At 40.8% G+C, this 13,300-nt stretch overlaps 1 protein-coding gene across 3 annotated transcripts in view; it reads left to right on the forward strand.

Annotated features, from left to right (window-relative positions):
* Positions 1–212: 212 nt before the first annotated feature.
* The window catches only part of eml1 (EMAP like 1), a 30,779-nt gene continuing 17,691 nt past the window's right edge, over positions 213–13,300 (forward strand). For all 3 annotated transcript variants that reach the window (XM_037694896.1, XM_037694894.1, XM_037694895.1), the window contains exon 1: positions 213–660. In XM_037694896.1, the coding sequence (XP_037550824.1) occupies positions 594–660 (67 nt within the window). In that variant the 5' untranslated portion in view covers positions 213–593. The remainder of the gene's footprint in view (positions 661–13,300) is intronic.

Genomic DNA, 13,300 nt, shown 5'->3' on the forward strand with positions numbered 1-13,300 from the left:
TTTGACATGTTTTTCTTATTTTTAACCCGTTCCATTGTTTTCATCTTTTGTTTCTTGCCACATCATTTAATTTTCCTCCTCTGTAAGTAGGGAGGAGGATCTTTGAGGCAGGCTCAGCCCCCCCTGCGCTCTGACTCGTCCACACTGTGTGACATGGAGCGAGACTGGGCTGTCCCCAGCATAATCTAAACACTCCCACAGCCTTTGACACAAACACACACCCAGCTGGCTGCTGTCAGCTCTCTTAAAGCTGTTTTCCCAGTCGGAGATCCAAAGACACGCAGCTGCAACCAGGAGGAGAACAGAGGGAGGAGAAACGAGGAGCATCCTCCTCCTCCTGTGAGACTCTGGTGGTTTATTCCAGCTTTCTCTCTGCTGGACTTCAGGACTTTTTGGTGAGAGTGGGTGTTTTTTTTTTTTAAAGAAGAAGAGAGTTCATATGACATAATCGAAGTGAATGGGTTGCCATGGTGACTCACCCAGGGAGTCTGACCCGTGCGGAGTGAATGGAGGGAGCGCCCTGTGAAGGATAAACTCTCCAAGAGGAGTCAGCAGGGGAGAGAAGGAGCAGAAGAGGAGTGGAGGAGGTCAGAATGGAGGACGGGTTTTCCAGCTACAGCAGCCTGTATGACACCTCATCACTGCTGCAGTTCTGCAACGGTAAAGCCAAGTCATCATCTCCTCCTGCTTCATGTTGACATGTCACCAGCTGGCTCAACTTCAGACCAGTGTGGGGACTAGTTCGAGTTCAGATAAAGTACTGCATGACTTTAGCATTTTCTCTGAGGGGACTAGTTAAGGATGGGAGGCGTGCACTCCAGGAATTTACAGAAAAACACAAACATTAAACAGGAAGATTCATGGTGAGGACCTGAGCTCGTAACAAAAACGGTCCCCTGCTCATGTCCTGCTCCCTGCCTGATCTGGTTCCTGGCAGAAGGATGAACCGATCCCGTTATGGGTGGGAGAGGGTGACTCAGGGAAATAGAACTGGATGACACATCAGTTTTTTGATTTAATGCCTCTAAGATTCTTGATTTATCTTTAAAATGTGCTTTAACAGGTCCCCTGCTGGAAAAGATTTACTTAACAGCCTTTTTTGGGGAAACATTTCTTTTGTTTGTGACTGCAGCTCCAGCGCAGTTTGTTGATAGCATCAGTGCTGACATGCCTGCAGATACAACCCTCTCAGAAACACACAGAGGGGATCAAAACCAACACAATGACCCGTGTCTTTGACAGATTAGTTGGTGTTTCTCGTCACCTAAAAAGCAATTACCATTACATAAATGTGAAAAAGACTCACCTTTCTACCACCAAGCTTTGGCATCTCCCTCTCTTTAAACTGTACGTTTCTCTGACTGTATTTAAAACTAATTACAAGTGATTGAAACTGACAGCAGGCACGAAGTTGAAATTTGAAGCACACGAAACTAAAAGAAAGAAGGATCTAATTTGACAGAGAGATGTGACTTTGCAACGGTTTATATGTGAACATTCAATCTGGTTCTGAAAAGGTCACACCTGCCACAGAAAACAAAGAGTAACAAAGGTGAACAGAGTGTACTTTCATTATTAGATCTGAGAGCAGTAATGGTTTGAAACAGGGTAAGAGAATCGTGTCTGCACGATGAGTAAAATTCTGGTATTTGTTGTTGGATTGACCTGAAAAACAGGTGTGTGTGGGAAGGTGTAAGAATTTTATGAGTTTCCCTGAGGAACTGACTGTCCTTTAAAGCTCCAATTAATCACTTTAGTGTGGCAGGTATAATGTTTTTTTTTTTTTTTCACATTTCTTGCATTTTTTTTCTTAAAGCTTAAAGTTTTGGTGGCAGAAAAAAAAGTTGTGTTTGCTCTCAGATAGACGTGCTGTGGACTGATGTCAGGGATTTTCCAGCTTACGCACACCCACACACTGAAATACTGAAACTGATGGAGCAGCATATTGCACATACCGTATTTTTCACCCTATAAGTCACGTTTTTTTTTTTTTGCACAATTTGCATGCCCTGCAATTTATATGCTGAAGCGACGTATTTATGATTTTTTTCTCATAATTATAAACCAATTTTATGCTGAGATATGACCATTTTCATTCATTCTGACATTGAAGATATTGGACACTACCATTTTCAGCTGCTAGATGGCACTTGAGGTGTATGGCATGCTGTTGTGTCATGTAATAGGTAAAAGTGGCTATTAATGGCGCAATCAGCTTGCCATACCCTGCCACTTTTGTCCAGCTCGCCTGTATCACTGCACCGCTGATGAAATGCAGCTGATTTGACCATTGAAGTGCATTTATTAAGTAAAAGTTCAACTGAGACACACCTTTGTTATAAAGTCGAGCAAACAAATAATTGTTTTAGGTGGTTATCTTGTTACATTTCAAAGAAAAGACAGCGAGTCCTACCGTGCACGCTCCTACTTCCGCGTATCGGCTTTTGAAAATGCAGCTGATTTGACCGTCAAAGTGCATTTATTAAGAAAAAGTTAAACTGACACACATCTTTGTTATAATTTCGAGAGAACAAATAATTGCCCATATTTCCAGGTTGTCAGCAGTGACTCATAATAGCTGCAACATATACGGCGAAGCGACTTCTTTATGGATTTTTCCACTTTATTAGCCATATGGACTGATGCGATTTATAGGGTGGTGTGATGTGTACGGCGAAAAATACGGTATATAGTTCAGCACACTTCCTTAATGCGTAAGCTTAAAGTAAAAGTTTGGATCTTTTAAAAAGAGGTTCTGAGGTTTCACACTGGTTCAAGCGAACACCGTTATCTAAACCTTCCCTTCGCTGTTGTTGCATCATCCAGGTGTTGCTGTTACACACATGCCACTTCCAGTAGGAATATAATAATAGTAACAGCATAAAAACCTGCAACGTGAAACTGAAAACGATGTAAGCGTGTATAAAATAGTATTTACACCAACGCGCTTTAGACAGCAACAGCCCACTTTGGTGCTGGCCCTGGTGTGACTAGCCATTAGCTCATCAGTCTGGTCAGAATTAGTTTCTATTTCTTGAACGTGAGACAATTCAAAGAGCTATCTGCAACAGATAAGATGTTATTTGTTCACGACCTTCACATAGAGCCCTGCTTCACAATAGCTGAACTGTAATTTTTTATGACTATTTGAGTTAAAGCAGTTATAGCATTCACAGGACCAGTATTTGGTGTGTGTGTGTGTGTATGTGTGTGTGTGTGTGCATGTGAGCGAGGCCTCTAGGCCAAACTGACATCATACTTCTTTGCCGTGCAGATCCTCTCAAAGCAAAAATGATGTCACTCATGCTCCTGTTTCTCTGTGTGTTGTGGAGCATCCAGCCACACTAATGCTCAGAGACTGGGTCAGCTAAATTGCAGAAACATGAGCAGGCTTTGTCCTGGGGAGGGCAGGCTCCATGAAAACGAGCCCCATTACCCCCTCAGACACGCAGACATCCCTGCTGATTACATTTGACGAAGGAAGTGAAGCCTTTTCCTGCACTGAATCCCATTTAGGGCATGTGCTTCTGGAGAGGAGTTTGAATTCAGTTTGTGTTTTGTTGCTTTAATGGAAGTTATGTTTTTAGAGTGAGCTCACGGATGCTCGGGACAGAAAGTACAGTCATTCAAGAACCGTCAAGTAATATCCCAGTTGTTTCCTGTTATGTCTGCCTGCGCTGAACCATTTCCCAAAAGCCAAAAATAGCTGCACGTTGACATCAACTTTGATATTCAAGTAATAAACCAAACATCATACGTCAATTTAATGAGGATGAACTTTTATTCAAACTGAGAAACAAGATGATTTTATTGTCTCTCAAGAGAAGAATTCAACTTTAAGTTTTATTTTTTCTGTCATTATTACCGTCCCTGCCATAAAAGGCAAACAATCAAAATGAACCACCGGATGGATTGTAATGAAACTATTCGAACGAACCAGCGATGCACAGAACACTTAAAGGCTTTAGCTTGAATTTTGCAATAAATCTCAGCATATTTAATTCTTTATGCCTAACATAAAATAAATATATATTCATAATTAATGTTATTATTAAGATCATCCAGCCCACTTACAGACATTTAACCCACAGGTTCATCATCACCCAAACAGATGTAATCAACTCTTTAGTTAACTTTAAGTCACTGATGTCCAAAGTGTGGCCCGAGGGCCATTTGAGGTCCTTGGAGAGATGTTGTGCGGCCCACAACTGCAGTTTAAGAATGGCATCTTTTTTTTTCCCAGCAGGCTTAAGAGGTTGATGCAGACTTTCTGCAAATTAGTTGATAATCCTTTTTTGATATAATGTTTAGGTTTAACAGCAAAATGGATTAAAATGGTCCTCAAAATGAGCAATATTAAACAAAATACAAACCTTTGGCTATAATCTATTTTCACTTCATGGCACAAAACACCAAACACCTCCTCCGATTTCTACCAGAAAGGAGATTTTTGAATAATGATTCTTGGATAAATGTTGCAGTTGATAAAATAATCAAAATGGAAATTGGACATTTTAAGTGAATATAACGTGGTGTCATCTGCATACGAGTTGATCAACTCTGTCTATGATCTGTTGTAGCGACTGACAGCTGGATGGTTTTTCAGAACTTCCATCAGCCTTTTAGTCCGTCCATGGTCCAAAATGCTGATCGACCACCTTTTTAAAAGGACAATTACTGAAATTACACTTTTGTTGCTGAGAACAGACTAAAATGAACTTTCCAAACACAAGAAAACAACAAATACAGACCCAACATATCAAATAATTTTTATTTAAAAGAAATATACAAGTTTCGTGTTTATGAGGCTTCTAATGTTTTGGATCTACAACAATTTAAAACTCTTTCTCCACCAACATTAGTAAACTTTTGCTCTTTCTCCAACATGTTGTTCACGTTGAGTTAAATTCACATTTTTGTGGCCCATGAGTCCTTTCATCTGGATAGTTTTGGCCCACATATGAAAAAGTTTGGACACCCCTGCTTTAAGTTATTCAAGTTTGGATCAGATCTGTGTATGTGACACCACCTTGACCCACACAGAAATGGAACAAGTTAACGAGTAGAAAAATTAAACCCCAGCAACGTGAGTCCATAAATAAAAAATGGAGGTATGCATTAGTGAGCGTGCAGATGAGTGGAACAGACATGAGGTCTGAAGAAATCAATAAAGACTGGGGCTGCTCTGATGTTTCTTGGAAGATGTTTGGACACAGATCTGATGTGACACGTCTCCATCCACCCCCCACCACCCCTTTACTGGCTGTGCATCTGCAGGTATCTCCATCTGATCATTACCAGCTACATTATCTTTGAATGGATGATAAAAAAAACAAAAAACAAGATGTCTGTGAAAGTAGCTTTGACTTCATCTTGCTCCTTTTAAAATAAATCATTTAAATGAACATATTTAAACCCACTGCAACCTGCAAAAACAAACTCCGTGAACATGACAATAAAAGGGAGGAGTATGAGGAAATGATGCGGCTCCGCTCATCTGTGACCACATGTTTCAGAAGAGCAGTCTCATAAATATCGACGTGAACTGGGTCACTTATCTTCTTCTGCTGAGTCATTTCATGACCAGAATTGATTTCCAATATTGTGTCCGTGGAGGAGCACACCTTTTTATCCATCTTGTGTCCTTTTTGTCTCAAAACACATTTTTAAAAACAACTCCTCTCCTTCACCTTGCTTCTGCTCTGCTCTTTCTCCTCCTCGCCCGTCCTCGGGCTCTCTCATGCTCTCTCATGCTCTCTGGTTGATCTTGTACGAGGTGCCGCTCTCTGCTCACAGATACGACGGTGAAGACGTAGAGCTCGTTAAAGCGAGGGCTCGTCTAGCTTACTGTCAGGATCTGTGGGGCCTGTTTTCCTGGAAGAAATGATGTTGCTCGTGTAGGTTGACCGAACATGGCCCATTATTTATGTAACATTTACTGTAGCAGGTTGTGTAACATCTGCAGGGCAAAGATTTCACAAATCTATTAGTTGCTGTTCAACATCTTTAGGAGTCTGCACGTGCACATATCAAGAAGTGAACCTCTGAGCTTAAATATGTTTTCAAAGACGCTTATGTAACACATTAAAGGGACAGTTCAAATCTTTTCAGGTGGATTTCAGGTTTTTTTTTAATACCTCAGTTTGGAGAACTCTTGAAGCTTTAGTTCATCCTGTGGTGTTCAAATGTGTGGTTTGTCTTGTGATGGATGGAATAATCAGTGTAAATGATTGTTTTGGTACTAGTAAAAAGCCCATATTACATTATGTCAAGCAGGTTTCCTCTCTTTCTTCCTCTCTGGCACACATTCCTGCAGCCTCGTCTCATGACCTACTAAAACAATCAGGCATGTGAAGCAGCAGCGTTTGAACTCCTGTTCTAAATATATCCGACTTTATGCGTGTGTGCTTTTAGGCCCAACAATGAAGAGCTCACAGCGTGTGTGGTGCACGGCTGAGCACTGGAGTGAATCTTTGCGTCTTTCTGTTCAAGTTCATTGTGGGTATTTGTACAAGGTTGAGGGAGGAGACGCACGGGCGGCACGAGACCTCGGACATCATGTCAAAGATGCTTAAAAATACCACAACAAAACCACGCGCTCCACTCTGCACGGTGACACAAAATGTGCTCAGCCGAGTGTGGAATGTTACCTGTGAGGGGGGTGACTGTAATAAATCACATGAGTCAGACATTATTTTTAGTTTCTGCTTGATGTTATGTTGAATCAGAGAGACAGTGAGGAATGTGCTGAACCGAGCAGCGATTTAGCACATCACAAAACCTTTTTATAAGCAATTAATGATTAATTTATTAAATGAGGGAAAGTGAGTTGGCTGGACTCCATTGCTCCCAGTCTGTGTCAGCATTCTGCTTCCAGTAGGTTAAAGTGATCTAAAGCATGGATGTTATATGATTAACCTCTTGGTTGATTTGGCCTCATTGGCCGTCCAGTGTCTGCTGTTAATGGAAGACGCACGAGGAGAGATCCTGCTCCCCCCCACTGCATATCTTCTGAGCAGATGGGCAGGGTGGGGAGAGTCCCATTAAAAATACATCCATCAAGAACACAGGTGCAGAGATGAGGGGAGGAATGAGACAATGATCGGCTTTGCTTTCCACTCGATCGCTGTTTTTGTGTGTGTGTGTTGATAGAAGACAATTTGTTCTAGTTTTATTGTAACAATTCTGGTTTATGTCAGAAATAATGAGAAACACCTGTAAAAACTAAAGCCTATAATACATAATAATAATAAAAAATTGCTTATTTCTCCATTGACGATAAAAATCATTAGTCGACCAGAATTTAAATCTTGAAATAATGTAAGCAATCAAAATTTTAAAGCAGCCTTTACAGTACTGCTGTTTTTTTTTTTTTTTAAAGAGCTACCATTTATGCACCTTTGTAAGACTTTTTTCTCATTTTGCAACACATTTTATAACGGAGTAAATGTACATAAAATCAGTAAGTCTGTGTGCATTTTCTCCCCTGTTGTCTCTGTGCCACTGCTTTTACATTCTCACATGCATTAGTTTCATTCTCCCCAAAAATAAAAAAATAAAAAGGACTCTTCCTGTTTCACTGCTCTGATTCAATCAGCCTCGAATCAAAAGGAACGTGATAACATAATCACAATAATAGCTTGCATTTAAAACACACTTCATATTTTTAAAGTGCTACAAACAAAATAGTTCAAAACTCCACAGAGCTACATTTAAAGAAAAACATGGTTTGCGTGTAAAATACAGATGTTTTTATAAAGGTAAAACAAAAAGTTACGCTACTAGTTTGGCTGCTTTCAAGCTATTCTAGCCCTTCCTAAATGCAGCCAGCAGGTATTTGATGGTATTTTTTTACATTCCTGCCATAACTTCCTGAAAGGCTTCTTTTTTTATTATTTGCAAAAACATTTTTACATCAATAAACAGTAGGATTTCCTGATGACATCGCTTGTTGAGTTAAACTGGGGAACATCTGGAGAACAGACACTAACAGGAGGTGTTTGGTGCAGACTGGCTTCTTTCATTCAGAGAAAATCAAACTCTGATCTCTTGTAAACTTAACGAAGCAGCTCTTAACCTAACCAAACAACCTGCGTCTGAGTTCACGAGTGCAGTCGGCTCTTTATGGGCCTCGCTGTATTGGTTGATTCGTACCATGAAATGCAGAATGTGTTTTACAAAAGGAAAGGAAAGTGTTGGATCGACTTTTATCTATAAAGTCACACAGTAAATATTCATCGTTGCTACAGCAAGAAGGGACACTTTAATAAAGCGGTCTTGTTCGGGTCTGAGCTCATTCAGATTAAACACAAGTCAGCGTGTCAGACTTGATGGAAAAACTGAATTTAAGAAGTGCAAAGAGAGAGTGCATTGTTAAAACAGAATGCAGTGACTGCTGCAGCACTAAGAGAAAAACAGTCCATTTGCATCATTTCTCCGCTGTTTTGCTGTAAGTCATCAGGACAAATGGACATTCTCTCCCCCCATCAAATTGCAGACATACGACCAGAGCTCAGGATGTGTGCGGCGCTCTGTCGCCGTGGAAATCTGGTTCTCCATAACAACACTGTTACTGGTACACCAGTGCACACACTGGATGGAAGAAGCACTCGCCGGCTGTTCCTTCCTGGCTGTTTGTTATGTGGGGGACAAAGCCCTGCTTCATGTGGACTAAGGTTGGGGCTGAGAGAGGCTTGGAGCTGCAGGACTTTGGGTTTCTGGAAAGTCACAGCTGTAAATAAAACATCTGTCTGCAGCTGTAGTTTATTAGTCTTTTGTGCCTTCTATCTCTTCTCCTTAGTCCCAGTCCTGCCACGCCCACTTCCACATGCACCTTGTTTACCTGTCACAGCTGCAGCCACTTATTCTATTTACTTTGTTTGTGTTTATTCTGTTTCCAGTTGAGCATTATTGGTTTTCTTACCACGTCTGGTCCCTCTCGCTTTATTCCTTGAGCTGATCCTCCCCCCTAAGTAGATTTAGCCGCCATGTCCGTGTTTTTGTTTATTTTCAGAGCTATATGTTCAGGGGCTATGTTTTGAAGTGAACCATGTCTTCCATCAGTGTCCCCCATACAAACCATTTGACATTTGATTGTAAGGCCATCCTTCCATTTGGTCAAAGACGCCACCACAGCTGCCCCAGATTAATTTGATTTTAAGAGTACCAAATTAAATTATTCTCCGTTTAATGGGTTTTATAGAAATGCATCTTCAAAACAGATCGTTATTTTGCGCTGCAGTTTCCCTCAGCTCTTTGCTCAGTTCCCAACCTTGATGCCAACAATTTAAACATTTTGTGCTCCTTAAATTTAATGTCCATAAAGCTGTTGTAATTATTAGTTTTCCTGGTCTGATACATGTAAAACCAGCCTTCCTGGAGGGAACACTGGTCTCCTGCATGCTGCTTTGAACACCAAGGTTTTAACAAAGGTCTGTTAGAGCTGTGTACAGTACAAGGTGGAGGAGCTGTCTCCTGTTTGACCTGGTTTTGACTGCAGACAGAATGTCTCACAGAAGGATGGAAAGATTTAACGTGCCCACAAGAGGAGAGCAAGAGCCCTAATGTGGGGGAGGGCGGGTGTTTGACCTCTCAGCTCCTCTTTGACCACTGTCTGACCTCTGTTCAAACACAAACCAACACCCCTCTGCTGCTTTTTTTGTCCCTAGCTTCTTTTCAGCCATGCTGTTTGGACATAAAAACACCCCTCCCTGCTCTTTCTCCCCCCTCCCTTTGTGCTGTCTGTTCTCTCCTCTTTAATCTTCCATCAACTTGTGTTTGAGGATTTCCTTCTCTCTGATCCACCTCCAGATTTCTTTAGCCCTTGTGGATCAGGAGGCACCTGTTTGTCTAATCTGATTACCGTGTTTTCCGGCCTATAAGTCGCATCAGTCCAAAAATGTCTAATAATTTGGAAAAATACATAAATAAGTCGCTTTGCCGTATAGGTTCCATCTATTACGTGTCACCGCTGACACGTCATGTTTGTTACGCATCAACGCTGACAATACGGAAATGTGGGCTGGTGTTGTGCCAAAAATCGATTGGCTGCCAAAAGACGGCCAAGGGAGCGTGCACGAGAGGACTTTAATAAGAACTTAACAAGATTAATACTTAAAAACAATTATTTGTTTGCTCAAAATTATAACAAAGGTGTGTCTCGGTTTAATTTTTGTTTCGTAAATGCACTTTGACAATCAAATCCGTTGTATTTCAAAACCTAATTTGCAGAAGCGGGAGCATGCAGAGGGACGAATCGCTGTGCATTTCTTTAAAATTTAACAAAATAACCACCTAAAAACAAATATTTGTTTGCTTGATTTTATAGTAAAAGTGTGTCTCAATTGAACGTTTACTAAATAAATGGACTTTAATGGGCAAATTAGCTGCATTTCACCCGGGGCGGTGCAGCGAAATGAAGCTGATTTGACAGTAGATCCAGCTGGATGAAGGTGGCAGGTTATGGCAAGCCGATTGTGTCATTAATAGCCACTTTTACCTATTACATGACACAACGGCATGCCATATATTTAGGGCCATCTAGCAGCTGAAAAAAGTAGTGTTAAATATTTTCAGTCAGAATAAATGAAAACTGTCATATCTTGGCCAAAAATTGGTTTATAAATATGGGAAAAAAAATTATAAATGTCATTTTGGCTTATAAGTCACAGGGTATGCAAATTAGGCAAAAACTTATAGGCCAGAAAATACGGTAGTTAAAACTCCACAGTCAAGCAGATTGTAGGTATCAAGGCTCCTGCTTCTGCTCACATTCTCTTTCTTTTCTTAAATCTTTATCTCATTTTTTTAAATAATAAGAACTAAAATCATTTGGGAATTAGTAAATTTAGCTATTTCAAGCATATTTCTATTTTTTGTTACTGATTTGCACTTGAAGAAACTACAATAAAGCTGAGAAAAAGCTGGACATTATTTATTTTTAAGCATGATTATTGGTTTTCTTATCACTTCTGTCTAGATTTGTGCAAAACTGCAACTGTTTCATAAAATTACAACTGAACAAACAACTGAAATCGAGTCCCTTTAGCCCGTCAGGTAGGATTTGGTCCAGTTATTTGTGAGCAGGGCCAGATTTTTTTCAGCAAGTTCTAGGAGAAATGGTCGCCTTAAAGGCACATTCTGCACCAGCGGAACCAGAACCATCAGGCCAGTAATGTTCAGAATCAAACCTGCTGGTTAGATGGTACGAAATATCACAGATGTGCAGCAGTGGTGATGCCATCAGGGCCTTTTTGTAATAAAAATAAAAAGTAGTCAGAGTGTTGTGACAGGCGGTTCCTGCAGCCGTTTGCTTCTTTGATCTCTCTTTGTCTTTTTAAAGCAAACACTGTGGTTTTATGAAATCTTTTATTGTGACGCAGTTTTTCTTCTAAACTTTCCATTTGGTCATTTAGTGCAGCTTATCTGTCCTGCCGAGAGAGAAAAAACATTCGGCATTTTGTTTGTCACAAAAAGATAGCTGTTAAGATAGTTCAAGAGCATCCTTCACATGTTTAAAGCATTTCTGAAGTGTTTGCGTCGTCTCGAATCCCTGCATGCTCTGCGTGGTGAACAAGCGTCATCTTCAAATCCAGATCAGCTCAAGGCTGCAGCAGAAGATATGTTAAACACGAGACCATCACATTTTCCTTGACGCTCAGCTATTTCCCAATGATTGTTTTTGTCCTTGTGCTCCTTTATTGCTTTGATTCTTGTGGCTGATGGGGTTGTAAAGGAGGGGGAAGCACTTCTGCTTGCACTGGTGTTCGTTATTGATGCAGTGAAGGCAGCAAATGACTCAGAGAAAAGGTGAAGATGTAAACGGGGAAATGAACTGGTGTGCAGGGCTGTTATCTGAAGTGGTGGTCGAGCACTTGGACGACATTGAGCATTAGAAAGCAGCAATAAGGGCAGCAGATAGATTTGTCTGAAAGTGGTGACCACATGTTGACCAGATAATAAAGCAAGATCAGAGAGAGAAGCTGATGACGGACTGGTGTGATGGAATGGGCACGCTGGGCAGAAAATGTGATCTATAGCCGAATCCTCAGAGTTTGAGCTGTCACTCTGTCATCATGGACGAACACAAAACCTCTCTGACCTTTTCTGGTTCTGGCTGGAGCCATGACTGTGGGTCAACGTCCCTTAGATGCTGCAGGAAGCTGCGTGACAGACAGAGGATGCTGGTCAGGGCTGTGACAGCCAGCGATTGTTCTCATCGTGTCAGTGTTAGGAGCAGACACACAACAGACTCTGCACTGACGACTGAAGCTTTATCTTGAATCGTTCACATTTAAATCTGAATATGAACAAGAATCGCTTTAAAGGAATCTTTTCAGGTGAGCAGAAAGACATTTATGTCTATTTGGGTCATGGAAACATCTGTCTCTTTAATATGAATGAACAACGAAACGGGATTGTAAATTAATTTGTAATTATTATAAAGGAACTTTAGTGTAACTGGTTCTCATTTAATCTAGATTTATCGTAACTTCCGCCATACTTGTTGCACCGCCGTATAAGTCGCATCAGTCCAAATATGTCTAGAAAAGTGGAAAAAATCCATAAATAAGTCGCTTTGCCGTATACGTCGCATCTATTATGCGTCACCACTGACGTGTCGTGTTTGTTACGTGTCACCGCTGACAACCCAGAAATGTGGGCCGGTGTTGTGCCAAAAATCGATAGGCTGTCAAATGGTGGCCGCGGGAGTGTGCACGGGAGGACTTTAATAAGACTTTAACAAGATTAACACTTAAAAACAATTATTTGTTTGCTCGAAATTATAGTAAATGTGTGTCTTAGTCTAACTTTTGCTTAATAAATGCACTTTAAATGCACAATTTCATTTTTTTCAAAGTGAATGTTAGTATCTCAGTAATCCAGTTAGTGGACTTAATTTCCTTGGAACCAAATTACAGCAGAGTCCATTTATTTGAGGGCAAACATTTGCAGAGTTTTCTCTCAGAGGCGTCATGAACCTTCTGAGAAGCTTTAGTTTGCCGTCAGGCTCATCATGCTACTGCGTTCAGCAGCGTGTCTGAAATCAAAATGTCTTGTATGATTCAAAGTTTGTTTTCTCAGTCATCCAGGTATATAACAACAAAAAAGGTTGAATCATGTCATCTGGACTTCGTTTTTTTTGTTAAAAAGAAACGTTTCGCCCCTCATCCAAGAGGCTTCGTCAGTCTGAGGCCTAGCCATCTGGTATTACCCAGAAGCCACCCTGACTCTTGTGTTTCAAGCCTGCCTCAGATACCCCTGAAGTCTGGCCTTTTCACTAATGGTTTCAAAAACACAA

This window comes from Nematolebias whitei, chromosome 21, assembly GCF_014905685.2.
Source record: "Nematolebias whitei isolate Nwh7 chromosome 21, NemWhi1, whole genome shotgun sequence".
Classification (NCBI taxonomy): Eukaryota; Metazoa; Chordata; class Actinopteri; order Cyprinodontiformes; family Rivulidae; genus Nematolebias; species Nematolebias whitei.